This window comes from Malurus melanocephalus, unplaced genomic scaffold, assembly GCF_030028575.1.
Source record: "Malurus melanocephalus ecotype Western Australia unplaced genomic scaffold, MMel_1.1 scaffold_59, whole genome shotgun sequence".
NCBI lineage: Eukaryota > Metazoa > Chordata > Aves > Passeriformes > Maluridae > Malurus > Malurus melanocephalus.
This window is the reverse complement of record NW_026623291.1, coordinates 1,927,144-1,943,399: the sequence shown is the minus strand read 5'-3', so window position 1 is coordinate 1,943,399 and position 16,256 is coordinate 1,927,144. Positions and strand designations below refer to the sequence as shown.

The 16,256-nt window shown below is 56.9% G+C and overlaps 1 protein-coding gene across 1 annotated transcript; it reads left to right on the top strand.

The window, feature by feature from the left end:
• Nucleotides 1-5,263: 5,263 nt before the first annotated feature.
• FKBP1A (FKBP prolyl isomerase 1A) lies at nt 5,264-13,483 on the top strand. Its single transcript, XM_057366057.1, has 5 exons — nt 5,264-5,370; nt 5,508-5,555; nt 11,298-11,410; nt 12,134-12,286; nt 13,281-13,483. Exons 1-4 carry the CDS (start codon nt 5,334-5,336, stop codon nt 12,260-12,262), a joined length of 327 nt encoding a protein of 108 aa, XP_057222040.1. The 5' UTR covers nt 5,264-5,333; the 3' UTR covers nt 12,263-12,286; nt 13,281-13,483.
• Nucleotides 13,484-16,256: the final 2,773 nt, after the last annotated feature.

Below are 16,256 nucleotides of genomic sequence, written 5' to 3'. Positions count from 1 at the left end.
AGCTCCAGGGCTGCCCTCTGCACAAAGGTCTGCTCTGCAGCTGGGGCATTCCCTACCAGACAACAGGCAGTGCCCGGTCAGTTTTTCCTCCAGATCTTCAGGCTGGATGTCATGTAGGTGAGTGGCCACATGAGATGGGGTTATCTGCAAAGGGGCTCAGCAGTCTAGGGCAAAGATAGAGCTTGGGGGGTGGCTGAAAGCCATCAGAAATACAGTCAAACTGGATCGAAATCACATGATTGCAAATATTGGTGGTGGAGATGTTTCTGGGCCATTTCAATGTTTGGAAGGGTCTCCAGGGAATGCAGATGAAATGCTGGCAGGAGCAAGCTGCATCATGCTGCTGCTCATAGCTTTTCCCCAGGACTTCTTTCCCTTTCAAATTGTTGTTTCCTTTGCCCCCCGCCCCCTCCCTGGTTAGAGCCATGCCATACCTCTTTGATCATTCTCCTTGGAAGATACTGGGATGCAGTCTGCTATTGTTTTCCTGGTCAGCAAGAGCCTGAGAAAATAAGTCAAAAAGCCAGTTCCATGGTGAATGTCTGTCTGAAGGAACCTCGGGAGAATCTTTGCTGTGTTTAAATTCCTTGAATGGAAGCACAAGGAGACAGCTGGGACACTTGACTAAGAGGTGAGGTTTTTGAGGGATTCAGTGCTCCGAGAGGCCGGTGTGATGGCACATATGGAGTCAGTTGTGCCAGCWGCTCTTTTCCAGGCTCTAACTAGGGGCAGATCTCACATGCAGAGGGGTCACTCCTGCTCCAGGGCTCTGGTGCAGGGCAAGAACTTGAAGCAGTTAAGCAAGAGAATAAGAGATGTTGGGAACTCGGACATTACTTTTTTGTGTGTGCTTCCTCTCGCAGATCTTGATCTCGCAGTAGCTGGGCTGTGGTTTGGAGGCCAAGGAAGAGGCTGTGCTGTGTAGCTCAGCTTGTGCAAGGAGCAGTGTGACCACCTTATCTGAGRTGCATCTGGCCAGCTCTGCTTCCTCCCCACAGCTGCTCTGTGCTGTCCGAGGTGCTCTGCTATGGTGTGGTGTGGTCCCATCCCCGCCTCCCTGAAATTCCTGCAGCACCTGTTCAGGTACAGCTYCTTCCAGACTGTAAGGAACATGGTGCCTGGGGCTGACTGTCTCACACACCATCCTATGCTGCAAGGGACAGGGCAGAGCCAGCTTGGGAGTCCCAGCCTCTCTGGAAAGGGACATAGAGCAGAACCTGGGAGARCTGTAGCTGGGGAGCAGTGAGGGATGGATGCAGTTTRAAGYCATTCYCTATWGTCCTACCCCTGTCTGACTTCTCACCAAGGTTTCACAAGTGCTTGTGCTCCTTTTAACCCATGTCAGGTAGAGCACAGCAGCTGGGAATAAACCAGGGCTGGAGAGGCTGAGTTCATCAGGCAGGACACAGATTCGCTGCACTGTCAGGATGTGCTGCTGGGGGGAAAAGTCGTCGCTTCCTGTTGTTTCCTGTTCCCTGTCCCAAAGGCTGGTTCGTATCCTGACACCCTCCCCTCCCAGCTGGCAGGCACTGGGAGGGAGTCCTGCTGCAGCCCCACTCCTGCCACCTCCCCAGAGCTTTTTCCAGGGGTTTGCCTGTCAGGTCCTGACAGATCTGGGCAAAGCAGATCCGTGCTCTCCTCTAGACTGCAGCGTTGGGAAGAAGGGCTCCCACAACCCCAGAATAGCACTGAGACACCGGGGTCGGGAGATGTCACGTAACCTGGTGGGAACACAAGCACAGCAAACACAAAGGTTGTTTTTGAGAGGAAACTATTTTTGACCAGTTTTTAGGGAAAATACTGCCGAGATAGTGGATGTCTTTGTGCTCAGACTGCCCTTTTACAGGGAAAGGTTTAGAATTTCTTTGAACAAAGGTGAAGTTGAAGGCAGCAGTGGGTTAAAGCATGAGCAGAAACAACACCTGGAAGCAGCGGGGTGGGAGTCAGCTTGTTCACCTGCCTGGGCTATGTCACCTGAGTCACTTCTGGGAAAACAGGACCTTCTCCTATGAGAATGGGCTGCACTGCCGCCGGTCAGGCAGCTGCGTGGGGTTGGCAGCTTGTCCTGGTTTTTGCCAGGTTGGGAGGTTATGGCAGGAGTGTCAAATGAATGTCAAGAAGGGCTGAGCTTTTAAATCGTAGCCCATAGCTACATCTCCTGCAGCAGCTTCTTCAAGAGCTGCCGGCACCCCCACATCTCTCCTGGCAACAGTGAGGGGGCAGTGGGGGGAGAGGGGAAAATCAGCCATCCCGGGGCTGTAGCRTTGGGCTCAGCCTCGTGCAGTGGCAGAGAGGGAGGCTGGTTATTTTTAGGGCTGGAGCTGGATCTGACCGTAGGCTGACCTTGCAGCTCTCCAGTCTGGTGCACATTGGCAGGAATTGAGTAAATTGCTCCCCAGTTGTGCCATGAATTAATGCAAAGCCTCAAGTCTCGTGGTGCACCGATCAATGCGGTGGTGGTGTTTGAGAGTGGTGTCAGGATGGTCACAGCAGCCCTGGTTCAGAAMCACCTCTCTGATGCATGAAGAATCTCATGTTTTAATCTTTACCTTTATTGTTATTTGGTTTTCTGCAGCGTGAAGGCTCTTCCTTGGGATCCCTGGCTCAGCCCAGTCAGGTGCTGGGATGCACTGCACTCTGCCAATGCCTCAGTTCCAGTCTGGCTGCCTCTGGATTTAGGAACAGTGCAGGAGCAGAGTCAGTGTCCCGGTCCTGCTGATCCAAGCCAGGTGCCACTGGCTTTCTTACCCACCTGAGCACACACCAGCTCATGTTCAGCTGCTGCTGTCCAGCACCCCCAGGTCTTTTCCCAGATTTCCAGCCCCTCTGCCCCAAGCCTGGAGCACTGCATGAGGTTGYTGTGACCTGAGRGCAGGTCCCAGCACTTGGCCTTAYTGAACCTTATACCTTTGGCCTCAACCCATTGATCCAGCCTGCCCAGATCCCTCTCTGGATCCGTGCTGCCCTCCAGCAAATCCGTAGCTGCTGGTGTGTGTGGTGCCTGCCAGSCTGCTGCTGCCTGGGGTGGTGCTTCTGTAGCTCAAATAATGTCCCTTTTATTTTCTACAGTATTAAATCTGAATGGTCACGCTTGTCCTTCTTGGCATTTCTGACTCGGTGAGTTCTGTCAGCGGATGATCCAGAGGGCAGGGAGCGATCTGGGCAGAATTCATTATTTTTCAAGCCTTTGTGCCTTCTCCAGAGTTTAGGCACCAGAATTTGACCTGAACCTGTCCTGGGTCTGCCCAGCTGGACCCTGAGCAGTGAGGGGTTGGTCAAACCTGGCTGAGCTCCTTGTCCCTATTGAAACACTACTTGTTGCAGTGACCTTGCTGCTGGTCGATGAGCAGGTTATGCCACGGAATTAAAAAAAAAGCAAACCCCAAAACACCCCACCCAGAGCAAGAGCTGCTGTGCCAGGCATGTGCAAGCGTGCCTGCGCCAGCGAGGCAAGGGCTCCAGCATGGGCCTGCATCCAGCAGCATTTTCCCTTTTCAGATCCTTGTTTATCACCTAGTTCTTGTAGAGAAAACAGGCCTAGCTTTCAGCAAAGACAGCACTGATAACCAGGGATGAGAACATACCACTTTTTCTACCCTTTTGYGTTTCACCTTGACTCAGGGCCTCACACATCTGCCCTGCTGAWGTGGAAAGTCAGAAACTGCTGGCACTATTGGTGTGTTGGAGCTTTAATGTAAAACATACTACTATGACATCAAACAAGAAAAAAGACACCYTTGGTATTTCAGTATTTAAAGATACAAGCAAGGGACAGAAACAATTAAAACTTGCTTCATGCTATTATCTGTTATTTTAAGAGTCTCCTCCTCTTGTGTCCCATTTTAATGCACTTGCTGAGAATCCTGGCTTTTTATTAGTCTCTTGGCTGTCCTTGGAACTTCGCTGTTCCCTTGTGGAGGCTCAAGTTCACCTCCTTGAAGTAAAGAAATAGGACGCTTTGAGGCAAAAATCCTGTGCCTGGAGTGATTCTTTTTTTGACCAAAAAAGAAAATAGTTGCTGCYGTTGCCAGAAAAAAAATCCTTTTTGAGTGTGGGATTGTTCAAACCTGCATATTTTCTGCTGAGCCTGTCCCAGAGATGTGGGCCAGCACTGACCTCCATCTGTGCAGTGGGKAGCAGCATWAATCACAGAATCTTTWCGGTAGGAAAAGAMATTTAAGATCATCAAGTCCCAGCATGACCAAGGCCACYATTAAACCATGTCCCCAAGTGCCAGATCCATATGCCTTTTAAATTCCTTCAGGGATGATGAGTCCATTGCCCTGGGCAGCCTGTGCCAGTGTCTGATCATCCTTTTGAACAAATTTTCCTCAATATACAACCTAAACCTCCAATTTGAGGCTTTTTTTTTTTTTTTTCTTGTTCTGTCCCTGTTCCTTGGGAGCAGAGCCTGACCCCCACCTGGCTGCACTCTCCTGTCAGGGAGTTGTAGAGAACAAGATCCCCCCTGAGCCTCTTTTTCCCCAGGCTGAGCCTCCCCAGCTCCCTCAGCATCTCCTTGTTCTCCAGACCCTTTCCCAGCTCCATTCCCTTCTCTGATGTGCTCTAGTACATCTTGAAGGAAGGGGCCCAGAAATGATTTCAGGACTCAAAGTGCTGCAGCAGTGCTGAGCACAGGGGATGGATGGTCACTGCCCTGGTCCTTCTGGGCACACTGCGATGGGCACAAGCCAGGACASTGTTGGCCTTTGCCATTGGGGCTCCCAAGGAGCCCTGGATCTGCACTGCAGCCTTCATATGTCCATTTCAGCGGAACAAGACAGGACGAGAGGTCTTAAGATGCACCAGGGGTTTAGGTTGGACATAAGGTGAAATTCCCGCACAGAAAGGGTAAGTAGACCTTGGAAAGGGCTGCTCAGGAGGGTGATGGAGTCACRGTCCCTGAAGCTGTTTAAGAAAAGACTGGACGTGAGGCTCAGTGCCCTGCTCTCGTTGACACGGCAGTGTTGGGTCACAGGCTGGACTCGGTGATCTCAGAGGGTTTACACCCCGCGGCTGTGCGGGCTGGAAACGGCGATAAAAGGGCAGAACGCAGGGCCGCGCCCGGAGACCCTCAGAACCGGGCCCGCGTTCCCCCGGCAACCGCGCGGTGCCGAGATGGCGGCGGGGCGGGGGGGCGGAAGATGGCGGCGGCCAGGGCGGCACCGCCGGGCGGGATCCATGGAAAGTCGGGCGGGATCTATGGAAGTGAAGGGCGGGTTCTATGGAAGTGACGGGCGGGCTCTATGGCGGTGGCCGTCGCGGCTGCGCACACGCGGCCCCTCCTCCGTCGGGCTGCRGGCGCTGCGGGTGCGAGCGGCACCGGCACCGGCATGGGCGTGCATGTGGAGACCATCGCCCCCGGCGACGGTGAGCCGCGGCGAGCCCGCTCCCCCCCAACCCCTTCTCCCTGCCCTCCCTGCGGGTCCCGGTGCGGGTCCCGGTGCCGATCCCGGTGCCGATCCCGGTGCCGGTGCCGCGGGGTGACGGCGCGTGTCTCCCCGCAGGGCGGACGTTCCCCAAGCGCGGCCAGACCTGCGTGGTGCACTACACGGGTGAGTGCGGGCGGCCCCGCCGGCACCGGGAGCGGAGGGTCGGGAGGGTCGGACCGGCCCCGATACCGAAGGAGCGGGGCCTGCTGCCCCCCCGCCCCCGCCTTCTTGCGGGGACCCCGGGCCCGTTGGCTCGGATGGGCCGCGGCGCTGCACGGGGGAAGAGGGGCGTCCGGGCCGCCTGACCCGGGGGGCGCGGATGGGCCCCGGGGTGGGGATGGAGGTCCTGTCGGTGCCCCGTGGCCATGGGGGAGGCCCCGTTGTCCCCGTCTYTCCCGCAGCCTTAGCAATGGAGGGGCCTTTCCCGCACGTATCCAGCCTTCTTTTTGGGGATGCACCGGGGAACGAACGGGAGGTGGCCCCGGGGTGCAGGCAGGGGCGCCTCGGGTAGAGCCGTGAAGGTCCAAGGCCAGCCGAGACCCGCGGGCTGTGGGGCAGCCGAGCCCGGAGCCCTCACGGGCACCACGAGTCACCCCCCGAGAGCTTTGGGGTCCGCTTCTTCAGAGCGGGGTCGCTCCTGCCACAGCTCGCTGCAGGAGTGCAATCCCCCTCCCTAATCCTGCCCCAGCCCCTTCTCCCTTGTGGGGTGACACCAGGGGTACCCCGTGGAGCCGCCCAGACCCGCATCCTTGGTTTTTTTGGGGACCCCGGTGCGTGTAAGCGGGGTGCTATTTGGTGGTCGGGGTGGTGCTTCAAAGGTGAGGGGCTGCCCCAAAGCCAGGGGAGGTTGTGTCCTCCAGCAGCCTTCTGCGAGTTGGGGTGGGAAAGAAACCAACCTTGAGACCCCCCAAAATGCTTTGTGGGTCACCCTGAGGGCTCTTGTTCCCCTCGGCTGCCTTTTGTACAGCTTTGGCTCATCGGGGTGGTAAAAACGAGTTAACGACTCATTTGTGACTGGTTTTGCTAATAACCAATTCCCCTTCCTGCCCCAGTGCTTTCCGCCTCCCCTCACTCCCCTTGAGGGGCTGGGGTGCCCCTCTCTGCCGAGCGAGCCCGGCCTGCCGGGAGGGCTCGGCGGGCATCCAGCCCATCTGCTGCTCCTCCATCTCCCTCGTCCTTCCCGTTCCCTCGTCAGCAGGGAGAGGAAGCAGCTTGGTCTGCCCGGGCCGCCCCGTTTCCTCCGCCGGTGGAAGAACAAAGAGAGGCTGGCAGTCAGTCAAGTGGCTCCCGGTGGGCCAGTCCTGCCGCCTGCCAGCCCTCCCGGCTCCCAACCCTCTGGCTCCCTGCGCCAGCTCTCCCCTCCTGTGGTGCTGCTGGAGCTTGGCTGCACTCCCCAGCTCTGTCCCCCACCCYGTCAGAGCTTCTTGGGGGTCACCAGCGTCCTGTCCCCACGTCATGGTGCTTCAGGCAAAGTGCTACGTGGTGACTTGCTCCCGACAGACCCTCCCCAGCAGCAGCGAATCGCTGTGCCTGGGAGCGGTTGTCTAATTTCCTTTATTTTGTGTTTTTGTTATTATTGTCTCCATTTGTCCTTTGTCCCCACCCCYGTTCCGTCCGCAGGCAGCTCCTGCCCCCCCTCCCGCCTCGGCAGGCAGCAGGAATCAAACACCTCCAGGCCCTGATGCCATTTCCCTGCGTCGGCAGCGCAGTTCCTGCAGCCAGCCCTGCTACAGACAGGAGCRGGGCTTGGCTCACGGGAAACCTTACAAACCTTTGATTCCCGACCCAGTTGCRGCACTCGCTGATCCCAGAGCAGCATCAGGGATGGTGGCAGAGCACAGTGCTGGTGGTGCTGAGCTCCAGAACTCCTTCCAGAGCCCTGTGTTGGCTCTGTCCCCAGCTGCCCTTTGCTCCAGTCCTGGGGAGATCCAGCCCGTGGTGTGCGGGGGGCAGCTCTCCCTGCGCTGGGTTATGGATGTACAATGGTTTGGGTAAACACCATTTTGGGGAAAAAAAGCAGTGATCCAAGGGTGAGGGGTTGTGGGGAAGCTGGTTTGGTCAGCCAGTGGCTGGTGCTTCTGCTGCCTGTGCCCAAGCTCCTGCTCTATGGGGCATAGCCCTGCTGAGAGCATCCCAGGATGGACAGACACCTCTGGTGTGGGGGRCTGCACTGGGGGAAGGGTGAAGAGCAGAGCAACCTCTGGGCCTCCTCCYTGGAGATGCCAGTTCCTTACACTGCAATTGCAGAGATGGAGATGTACGGGGGGAGCTGATTGAATCAGACCTGTTTCCCCTTGTTCATCCTAGGTGTTTTTGTGGAGAGCTCGTGCTGTGGGGTTTCTGAAAGAGGCTTTGATGTGGGGATGAATCAGTGGGGAGAGGATGTGGGTTGGGGGCCAACAGAGTTGAGTCTCCCTGAGTCAGAGCATGGGGCAGAATGGGGTGCTGTGCACTTGGGRATCCTGCAGTGCTGGTGCCAGGGGGAACAGCTGTGTGGGAAGACTGTGGGCACCCCGCTGTGCTTCAGGAGGGGAAATGGGGGGGGCATAGTCATTCTGGGGAGTGCCAGGACGGGAGCAAGTCTGATATGGATTGGCCAAACGGCTTTGCCTGAATGGCAAAGCACGTTCAGCATGTGGGGTCTCCGAAGGAGGTGGGCTTGGAGCAGTGGGGGACTGGAGAAAATTGTCTTTTTCCAGCAAGACAGCACTGAGCAGATTGCTGTCCTCCCTAGTGTCTGTGCATGGTCCCTGGGTCAGTGGTGCTCCCCTGGCTGCTCTGGGTGCTGCTTTTGATGCTCTCCTGCTGCTCAGTGAACACCCTGTGGTTGTGAGGCGTTTCCTCCCAAGGCGTACAGCTGCTGGGCTGGGTTGTGGCAGCTGTGGGAGCTCAGCAATATCCTCAGCTTCCCCTTCCCCTGTCTGTRCTGGGGTCCTCTCTCCTGCCAGGCYGTGAGAATGGTGGGCAGAGCCCTCTCTCTATCCAGCTGTGGGTGATGATGGGGTGGGCTTAGGTGATGGGGAATGCTGGTGAAGGCAGGATTGAACCTCATCCTGAGCAAGGGTTTGGAGCATGCTGGGTATTTTAAGGCATCTGGGAAGGGTTTTCCATCCTATCCCAGCTGGAGTAGAGGTGCCTGCCCCACTGCTCTGGTCTCTTCCTRCCTCTCCTCAGGAGGCTGGCTGTGTGCTGGAGCCCCTAGGCAATGGCCGTGCCAAGGATCAGCACCCTGGAGGGAATGGAGGAGGGGGTGCGGGTGGGGCTGCGCACCCCCTGCAGAACCCGACCCAGCAGGTTTGTCCCAGGGCTGACTGTGCCTGCTCCAGCACTGCTCTCCGCTGCCTCTGCCCGCCCAGGGGGGCCCGCAGCCAAGTCGCACGTTGCAGCCAGCGTCTCCCAGCTCCTGCCTGCCAAGTGTGGCAGAGACCTGGCAGGGCCACGCTGCCGGGCTGGGGCTGGGGCTGTGCTCCGGAGTCCCTGCTCCATCCCATGGCTGCTGCAGCMCCTTCCTCACTGTGATTCCCTGAAACCCCCAGAGGTCTGTATAGCCTGGCTGGGATCTCTCGGGACTCAAATCCTTCAGGGTGAGAGCCAGGGCAAGTGGGTATCTATAACCTACCTCCGTGGGCTCTGTTCTCCTTGCAGGACTGGGGGTAACAAGCACAGAGCTTGGATGAGCTGGGGTGTGCCAGGGGCTGTCTGCTACTCATGGGGCTCTGCTGGGGCAGCTGCTTTTGCCAGAGRATGCTTTGCCTCCATAATAGCTTTTAAGATCTTGTTATCTCCTTGCTCAGGATGAGGAAATGGTTGCTCATACTTGTCCAGGGCTGGAGAAATCTCCCAGGAGGCTTGCAGGCAGAGAAGTGCCTGAGATGAGGATGCTGTCTCCGAAGCATTGGAGCCTCTTTGTTTTCCCTGCTGGCATGATGGGGGAGCATGACAGCCCCATGCTGGAGAGCAGGGACAGGCTCCCACGTATGACCTCCATCCTGGTCCAGGAGCAGCTGAGCAATCGATCCCTCAGGCTGCTGCAACCAGCTTAGCCCATCAATTCCTCTTCTGCAGCCAGGGAGCTGCCAGCTCTGAAACACTTCCTGAGGCTGGATTGGGACAGGTGAGCTTGGCAGCGGGGTCAGGCAGTGCCATCCACTTCTGTACAWGGGTGGCAACATCTCCCRCACTGCTGATGATGCCYCTGCATTCCCCTGGTCACGGCATTGAAGGGGATGCACTTCTGCAGGCTGTGGATGCCTCAGGAGCATCCTGTTAGTCCCTGCTTGCTGTGATGAGTAGGGGGCTATATGGCCTCAGGGTTTTTCCTTGGTGGGTGTCCAGGGAGAAGGGTGGCAGAGAGCTGTCTCCTCTGTCCTTCCTCAGGCACCCCAGCTCRTTGCAGCACTGGAGGGCTCGGAGCTGAGCCGGGGTCAGCTGGGGCYGCAGCCAGGCAGCTCTGCTGGTGCCAGCCGGCACGGCCTGCCCCGTGTCCCTGCTGCCAGGCGGGAGGAAGGCCAGTGGACGGGAGCGAGGAGCAGTGCCAGACAAGGCTGGAAGCAGGTTCAGCGACAAGAGGTTTATCCTGGAAGGAGGAAGTGAGAGAATTCCAGATTTACTATTCCAAAGTCCAGGGCTACAGCGTGACCGGCTGAGCTGATGCTTGACACCCTGGAGAAGRGATTTTTGCTGTCTGTTAAATAAAAAACTTAATTCTACTCCCTGAGAGGAGCGCACAGGTTTTGATGATTGTTGCCCTTGCAAAGGTGATGCATTTTCTCCCATTCCCTTCTTTCCATTCAGCATTTCCCATCACTGTGGCTGCCAGTCCCTGTGTGCCATTCCCTCTGGTCGCAATGGAATCAGGGGCTGAGATTCCCCTGTCACATCTTTTACACAAACACACTTTCCCTTGTACACATGCCCTGGCAAAGGGAAGTCAATCTGCCCCACGCCTTCCTGAGGAAATTTGGTTTTCCAAGACTGTAGAGCAGTTTCCAGCCAGGGTAACAGGTTTTTCAGGCTGTTTTGAGAAATGGAAGAAGTGAAAAGCATTTGGAAGAGAGTTTAGTTTTATTCTTATCACTCAGGATTTATTGTACACGGCACTGGCTGTGGTAATGCAGAGCTAGAGCTGCCTTACAGGAGCTGACTGGTGGAGTTACTGCTCCTATAAGGCAGCACCAGCTCCAAGATTCCCCAAGAAGGTCAGGCAGGGAGCAAGGGAGGGGAGGAAATTCCTCCTTAGCTCATGTTGGGGAGTTATATTTAGCTCTGGGGATATCAGCCCGTGCTGGGGAATGAGGACTGCCCCAGGCACACGCATCCAGCACTTGGTGCTGTCTCTCCCTATTGTCATTCCTTGGTCCAGTAGGGATTTGGCTTAGATCAGCAGGATMCAGCTGGGCACGGGCAGGGCTGGAGGCCASTCACYRCCTCCAGATGGGGCACTGGAGTATYGTCAGTGTTTTGGGTGCCTGAAGGTGGAAGCCTGGTGAGGAGTGAGGCGTGTTTTCTGGTGGGATGGGAGGCACAAGGTCAGATCCTGCTGCCTGAAAAATGGCTGTTGGTGCTGCTGCGAAACAGGCAAGGTTTTCTTCCCCCATTCATCTGCTCCCTGTCAGTCCTTGGTCCTGGCCTTTTCTTGGGGCCGAAACAGCTAAGAGTCATCCTGCTCTGYCCCAGGATGGGTAATACTTCAGGGGTTTCCCCTCCTGTACAGGTGTTTCCCAAGGAAAAGGAGGACAAGCTGAGACACATCTTTGACTCAGAGCCATGTGACTGTCACCTGCTCMGTCTGCCAGGTCACAGCATCTCACACTGGCACGCGTGGCTCTGTCCCTGTATCACCATCATCTCCCTCTCTCCCCCCAGGTATGCTGGAGGATGGGAAGAAGTTTGATTCCTCCCGCGACAGGAACAAGCCGTTCAAGTTTGTGATGGGCAAGCAGGAGGTGATCCGYGGCTGGGAGGAAGGAGTCGCTCAGGTGCCTGGAGCTCCTCCGCCTCGCACTCCCCGTGCCAGGCTGTGCCGCGCCGGGAGCTGCAGCGTGGGCAGCAATCACTGTGTGCATGCAGCTCATTCCCTGTTTTATTATTTTTTTATTTTATTTTATTCCCCTGTTCCACCCCCTCGGTGCTGGGAGRTGTGGGTGTGAATATCACCTTCTGCATTGCCACCTGCCAGCTGGCAGGAATGGAGCCGGGCCAGGCCCCAGCAACACCTACAGCACGTCGGTGACTCAGCGGTGACATTTCTGCACTGAGTCAGCTCTGAACGAGCACGGCGGGAGCGCTCAGGCCTCCTGGGCTCCAAAGCCCACATGGAGGGAGGGAGGGAGGGAGGGATGGTGGGCACGGCACAGCTCCGGGCTGTGATCCCACGCTGTGGGCACAGCACAGACGCAGCTCCTGCCCGTGTGACTGTCCCCGCTCTGTGCCACGCTGGCAACACGAGCACAAAGATGCTGGTGGCTGGAGGGAATGGCCTGGCATTTCCTGCCTTCCCTGTCTCAAGCCCTGCTCCTTTTCTAGCCTGTACTGCCTACCTTTTACCTCTGACAYTCTGCACATTCTCCTGGTTTGTGCAGCCTGGGTCCTTGTTCTTGCCCARTGCAGGCAAAGCAGTGGGGACAGTGTCCTTCCTCTGTCACTCACCTGGCAGTTGTGCCCATCTCCTGACATCCTTGTGTTTTCTRTCTCTGCCCCAGATGAGTGTTGGTCAACGGGCAAAGATGACCATCTCCCCAGATTACGCCTACGGCTCCACTGGCCACCCAGGGATCATCCCACCAAACGCCACTCTAATTTTTGATGTGGAGCTCATGAAATTGGAATGACCCATCCCAGCACCCTGTCCTCGGGTAAGGAGGGGCAGCTGCAGGCAGGGACTGTGYGGATTGGGGACAGCTCAAGGCCCCTTTGTTTGATCTTGGGACAGTGTGGGGAGGTGGGATAGGGGAGAGAAGTAGGGAGTGGGTGACAGTGGGGAATATGAGAAGGACAGGGTAGGTCTCTTGCTGTGGGTAGAAGTTGCTCTTGGGAGTTTGGTGAGCTGGGGATCAGATCACTACAGTGGTACAAGCAAAGTTCCCAGCCTGGCAGAGCGGGTTCATGTCATGGAGGTGTTGCAGTGCCAGTTGTTTGTGCCTTGGGTTCTGAGGGTCCTTGCTGCACCACAGGGCCCAGCTGCCACTCCCCCTCCTGCCCCTCATGCTGCCAGGGCATGGGGCTGATGGTGTGGGCAGGAGGCTGTATGACCCAAGGGCTGAGCACTTCSGCTGTGGAGGTAGACTGAGASCTGGSGTTGCTCAGCCTGGAGAAGAGAATGCTGGGGAAATCTTGGGAGTGCCTTCCAGAGCCTAAAAGGGCTGCAAGAGAGCTGGAGAGGGATTTTGCACAAGGATCTGGAGTGACAGGGCAAGGCAGAATGGCTTCACACTGACAAAGGGCAATATTAGGTAGGATATTAGGGACAAATTCTTCCTTGTGAAGGTGGTGAGGCTCTGGCACAAGCTGTCCAGGAGAGGYTGTGGCTGCCCCACCCCYRGAAGTGTTCAAGGCCTGTTTRGATGGTGCTTGGAGYAACCTGGTTGAGTGGAAGGCRGCTGGAACGARATGGACCTTTAAATTCCCTTCTAACCCAGCCCATTCTGTGTTTCTGTGGGGYTCTGCTCTGAGGTGTGGGGTCCCCACGGTGTGGGCAGGGTGGGRCTGTGCTCCCCTCTGTGTTTTAGGCTTGACTGCAGCCCTGGGGGCCCACTGTGGTTTGTGAGGAGGCTGCTGCACCCTGGGCATGTTCCCTCCTCAGCCAGCGGGCGGGCAGCTCTGTCATACTCCTCTCCTCTCTCCCCACAGGTTTGGCACATGGAGGAATCCAGAATCTCAGCTTCAACAAGAGTGCACATGACTTTGTACGGAGCTTTTCCTGATAGTCCACTACACTCATTGTATAACCTTACACCTTGATTGAATGCCTTTGGTCACTAAGCTTTGCGTCTGACTCTTCCTCCTTGTATTGTGTTTTTATGTCTTTTTAAACTATACGCCGTAAACCTCAACTCTTTTTGGGTCAAGTTCTTAATCTTGTTTTTGTTCCAGGTGTAGACTACGTTTTCCCAGTAGCACGCAGATGGGCTGACCTTAGATAGGAGTCATTTGAACAAAAGGAATCCTGTTAGTTATTTGTTTTGGTGCAGATTTATGGTGTTTTCAAATCAGAAATTGCTGCTGCTGCAAAAGCCATAGCAGAGTGAGGTTGTCGAGGCTGAAGGGATGCAGAGAGCAAGGTAGCACTAGGATTGTTTATAGGAATTCTGCCTGGAATGGGACAGCAAGGGAGCCTGGCCTTTCCCTGCTCCCCAGGGAGCATCACTGTGGGCATTGTGGGTTTACTCTGAGGAAGGAGAGCTGCTCTGCCCCTGCTTCCCTCTCCCATCTCATGGTGGGCCTGCCTTCCCMTCCAGCCCACTTTTGGATTTAGGGAGTTGGGTTTCCACCAGAGCTCCACCGCACCCTGAAAATCCCATAGCATGGAGCTTTCTTTAAAGAAAAAGGAAGACTGGACAAAGGGAAGGTGCTGTCTGCAGGAGAGGTGGTGGGGGCTCAACTCAACAAAAATGCCCATCCTCCTTCCCCATGGAAAGGAACCATCAGCTCCCTGCTGTCCCTGCTCTGAGCACACMTGCCCGTTCTCTCCTGCCACCTGATGCTGGTCATCGCTGCTTGCCTGGTCTCACAGGATGCATAGCTGTCCCCTGTGCCCCCTCCCTCTGCCCTGCCCAGTCCGTTGGTAACAGAAATTCCCGCCRGTCACTTCCTTCTCCGCCGCACAAAGGTATCCAGTTTATTATCGCAATAAAAACGCTTTATGCTGGCTTTTCTCAGCCCTGTGTCCTGGAGGTTTTTCCCTCGCCCAGCAGGGGCTGTGGGGGTGCTGTGTGGGGTGCTGTGGGTGCTGCTCTGGGCTTGTAGGGTGCTGTGCCAGATTCGTGGGGTGCTGTGCCAGGTTCGTGGGGTGCTGTGGGTGCTCCTCTCTCCTCACAGGGCGCTGTCCAGGCTCATGGGGTGCTTTGGGTGCTGTGCCAGGCTCATGGGATGTTGTAGGTGCTGTGCCAGGCTCATGGGGTGCCATGGGTGCCGTGCCAGGGTTGTTGTGCTGTGCTGCTGTGCCTTGGTGTAAAGCTCAGGTGCTCAGCTCGGGGAGCACAGTGAGATGCCTGGGGCTCCTGTGTTCTGTGCGGAGGTGATGGCAGCCTGCTGGAATTTGCATAATTAATTGCCTCACCATAACCTATTAAGCTTTGCCCTCACAGCCTCGTGCCCTTGTGGCTGTGACTCAGCCCGGACTGGAAGTGTGAAGGGCAGATGGATGCATGTTCCCAGGGTCCCTGCAGCYCCAGGGAACCCTGTCCATGCATCTCTCTGGGTTTGTTTCAGTCCCTTTTTGAAAGCTGGACACGGCACATGGGGCACAGCACATCACCTGCTTTGGGCTTCCCTGCTGCAGCTTTGGGTGTTGTGTGAAGGACCTGCTCAGGCACCACGGTGGGTCAGTGCCCGGCTCCTCTGCTGATGGCCTTTGATCARTGTGCCACGATCAATAACACAGCCTGTCCCAGCTCCCAAGCTAAGTTTGTGTGTAACGGGTCCTGGAGGGAGCAGTGGCCCTGGGGCAGGAGCAGCTTGGCCGCTGGGATGCATCCAGAAGCATTGGGCTGTGCAGGAATTAGCACTGCCCTTAATTGCTGCTCAATTAAGCAGAACAGGAGCTCGTGGGGCACCAGCACCTTGCTCTGTCCTTTGCTGTGGCCATTTCTGGGTGGAAGCTTGAGGCTAGTTTGGGTTTCTCTTCCTGCAAAGCTTTTTGCTTTAATTATTAACTGGTGCCAGGCAGTGCTGTGGCTTCTGGCTGGGGCTGAGCCAGGGCTGGGGGGAGGCTGGGGGAAACCCACCACTGCCCTTGGGCCCTCAGCTCCTGCACGGCTCCTGCAGCACCCATGAATGCAGGTGGGCGTGGGTCCTTCCAGCTGTGGTTTTGTGAGGATGAGGGTTTCAGGGAATAACAGAAACAGAGAACAATCCTCTCTGTCTGTGTAGGACTCTCCCTGCCGCTGGCGCTCAGGCGGTTCTTGTCCTGGGCTGGTCAAGGCAGCCAGGCACCATCCAGCTAAAAATAACACCGGTAAATAAAACACTTCCTCCTGGCCTGGCAAGCCGCAGTGGAGGCACAGGGAGACGGGACGTGCCTGGCTGTGGCTCCACAGCGGGACTGGCCTCGTGCCGGGGAGCTCTGAGCCAATGCCACCTGCTCCAGACCTGGCTRAGAACCCTCAGCACCCCCTGCCCAGCTCCTGGGGACACAGTGGCCCACGGCATCCCCAGTGCTGACAGCAGACTGTCACCTGTGGGTGCTCAAGTGACAAGGTGATGGCCTATGGCAGCAGGATGCCACAGCCACCCCGTGCTGAGCTCTGCGCTGGCTCGGTTTGTCCAYCTGCAGCATGGGACTCCCACACCTGGCACGTGTCCCAGGTGACRGCTGGAAGGGTGTGGGACACGGGATCCCTGCCGCGTCAGCCCCACGCGCCCGGGCAGCGAGGTGTCACCGCCCACGCAGGGGCCATGGTGGGGAGCCCCCTTCACCCCCCAGCAGGGCCTGTGGAGCCCAGGAGGGTTAATGGGAGGGGGGCCCAGCTGGGGGGCCAAGCCACATCCTGGGACATGCAGGAACAGTGATGGGGTGAGAGGGGGTGCCACCACTGGGGGGTACAGCTACTGATGGAGTGGGAGGGGGTACCACCACTGTGGGGTACAGCTACTGATGGAGTGGGA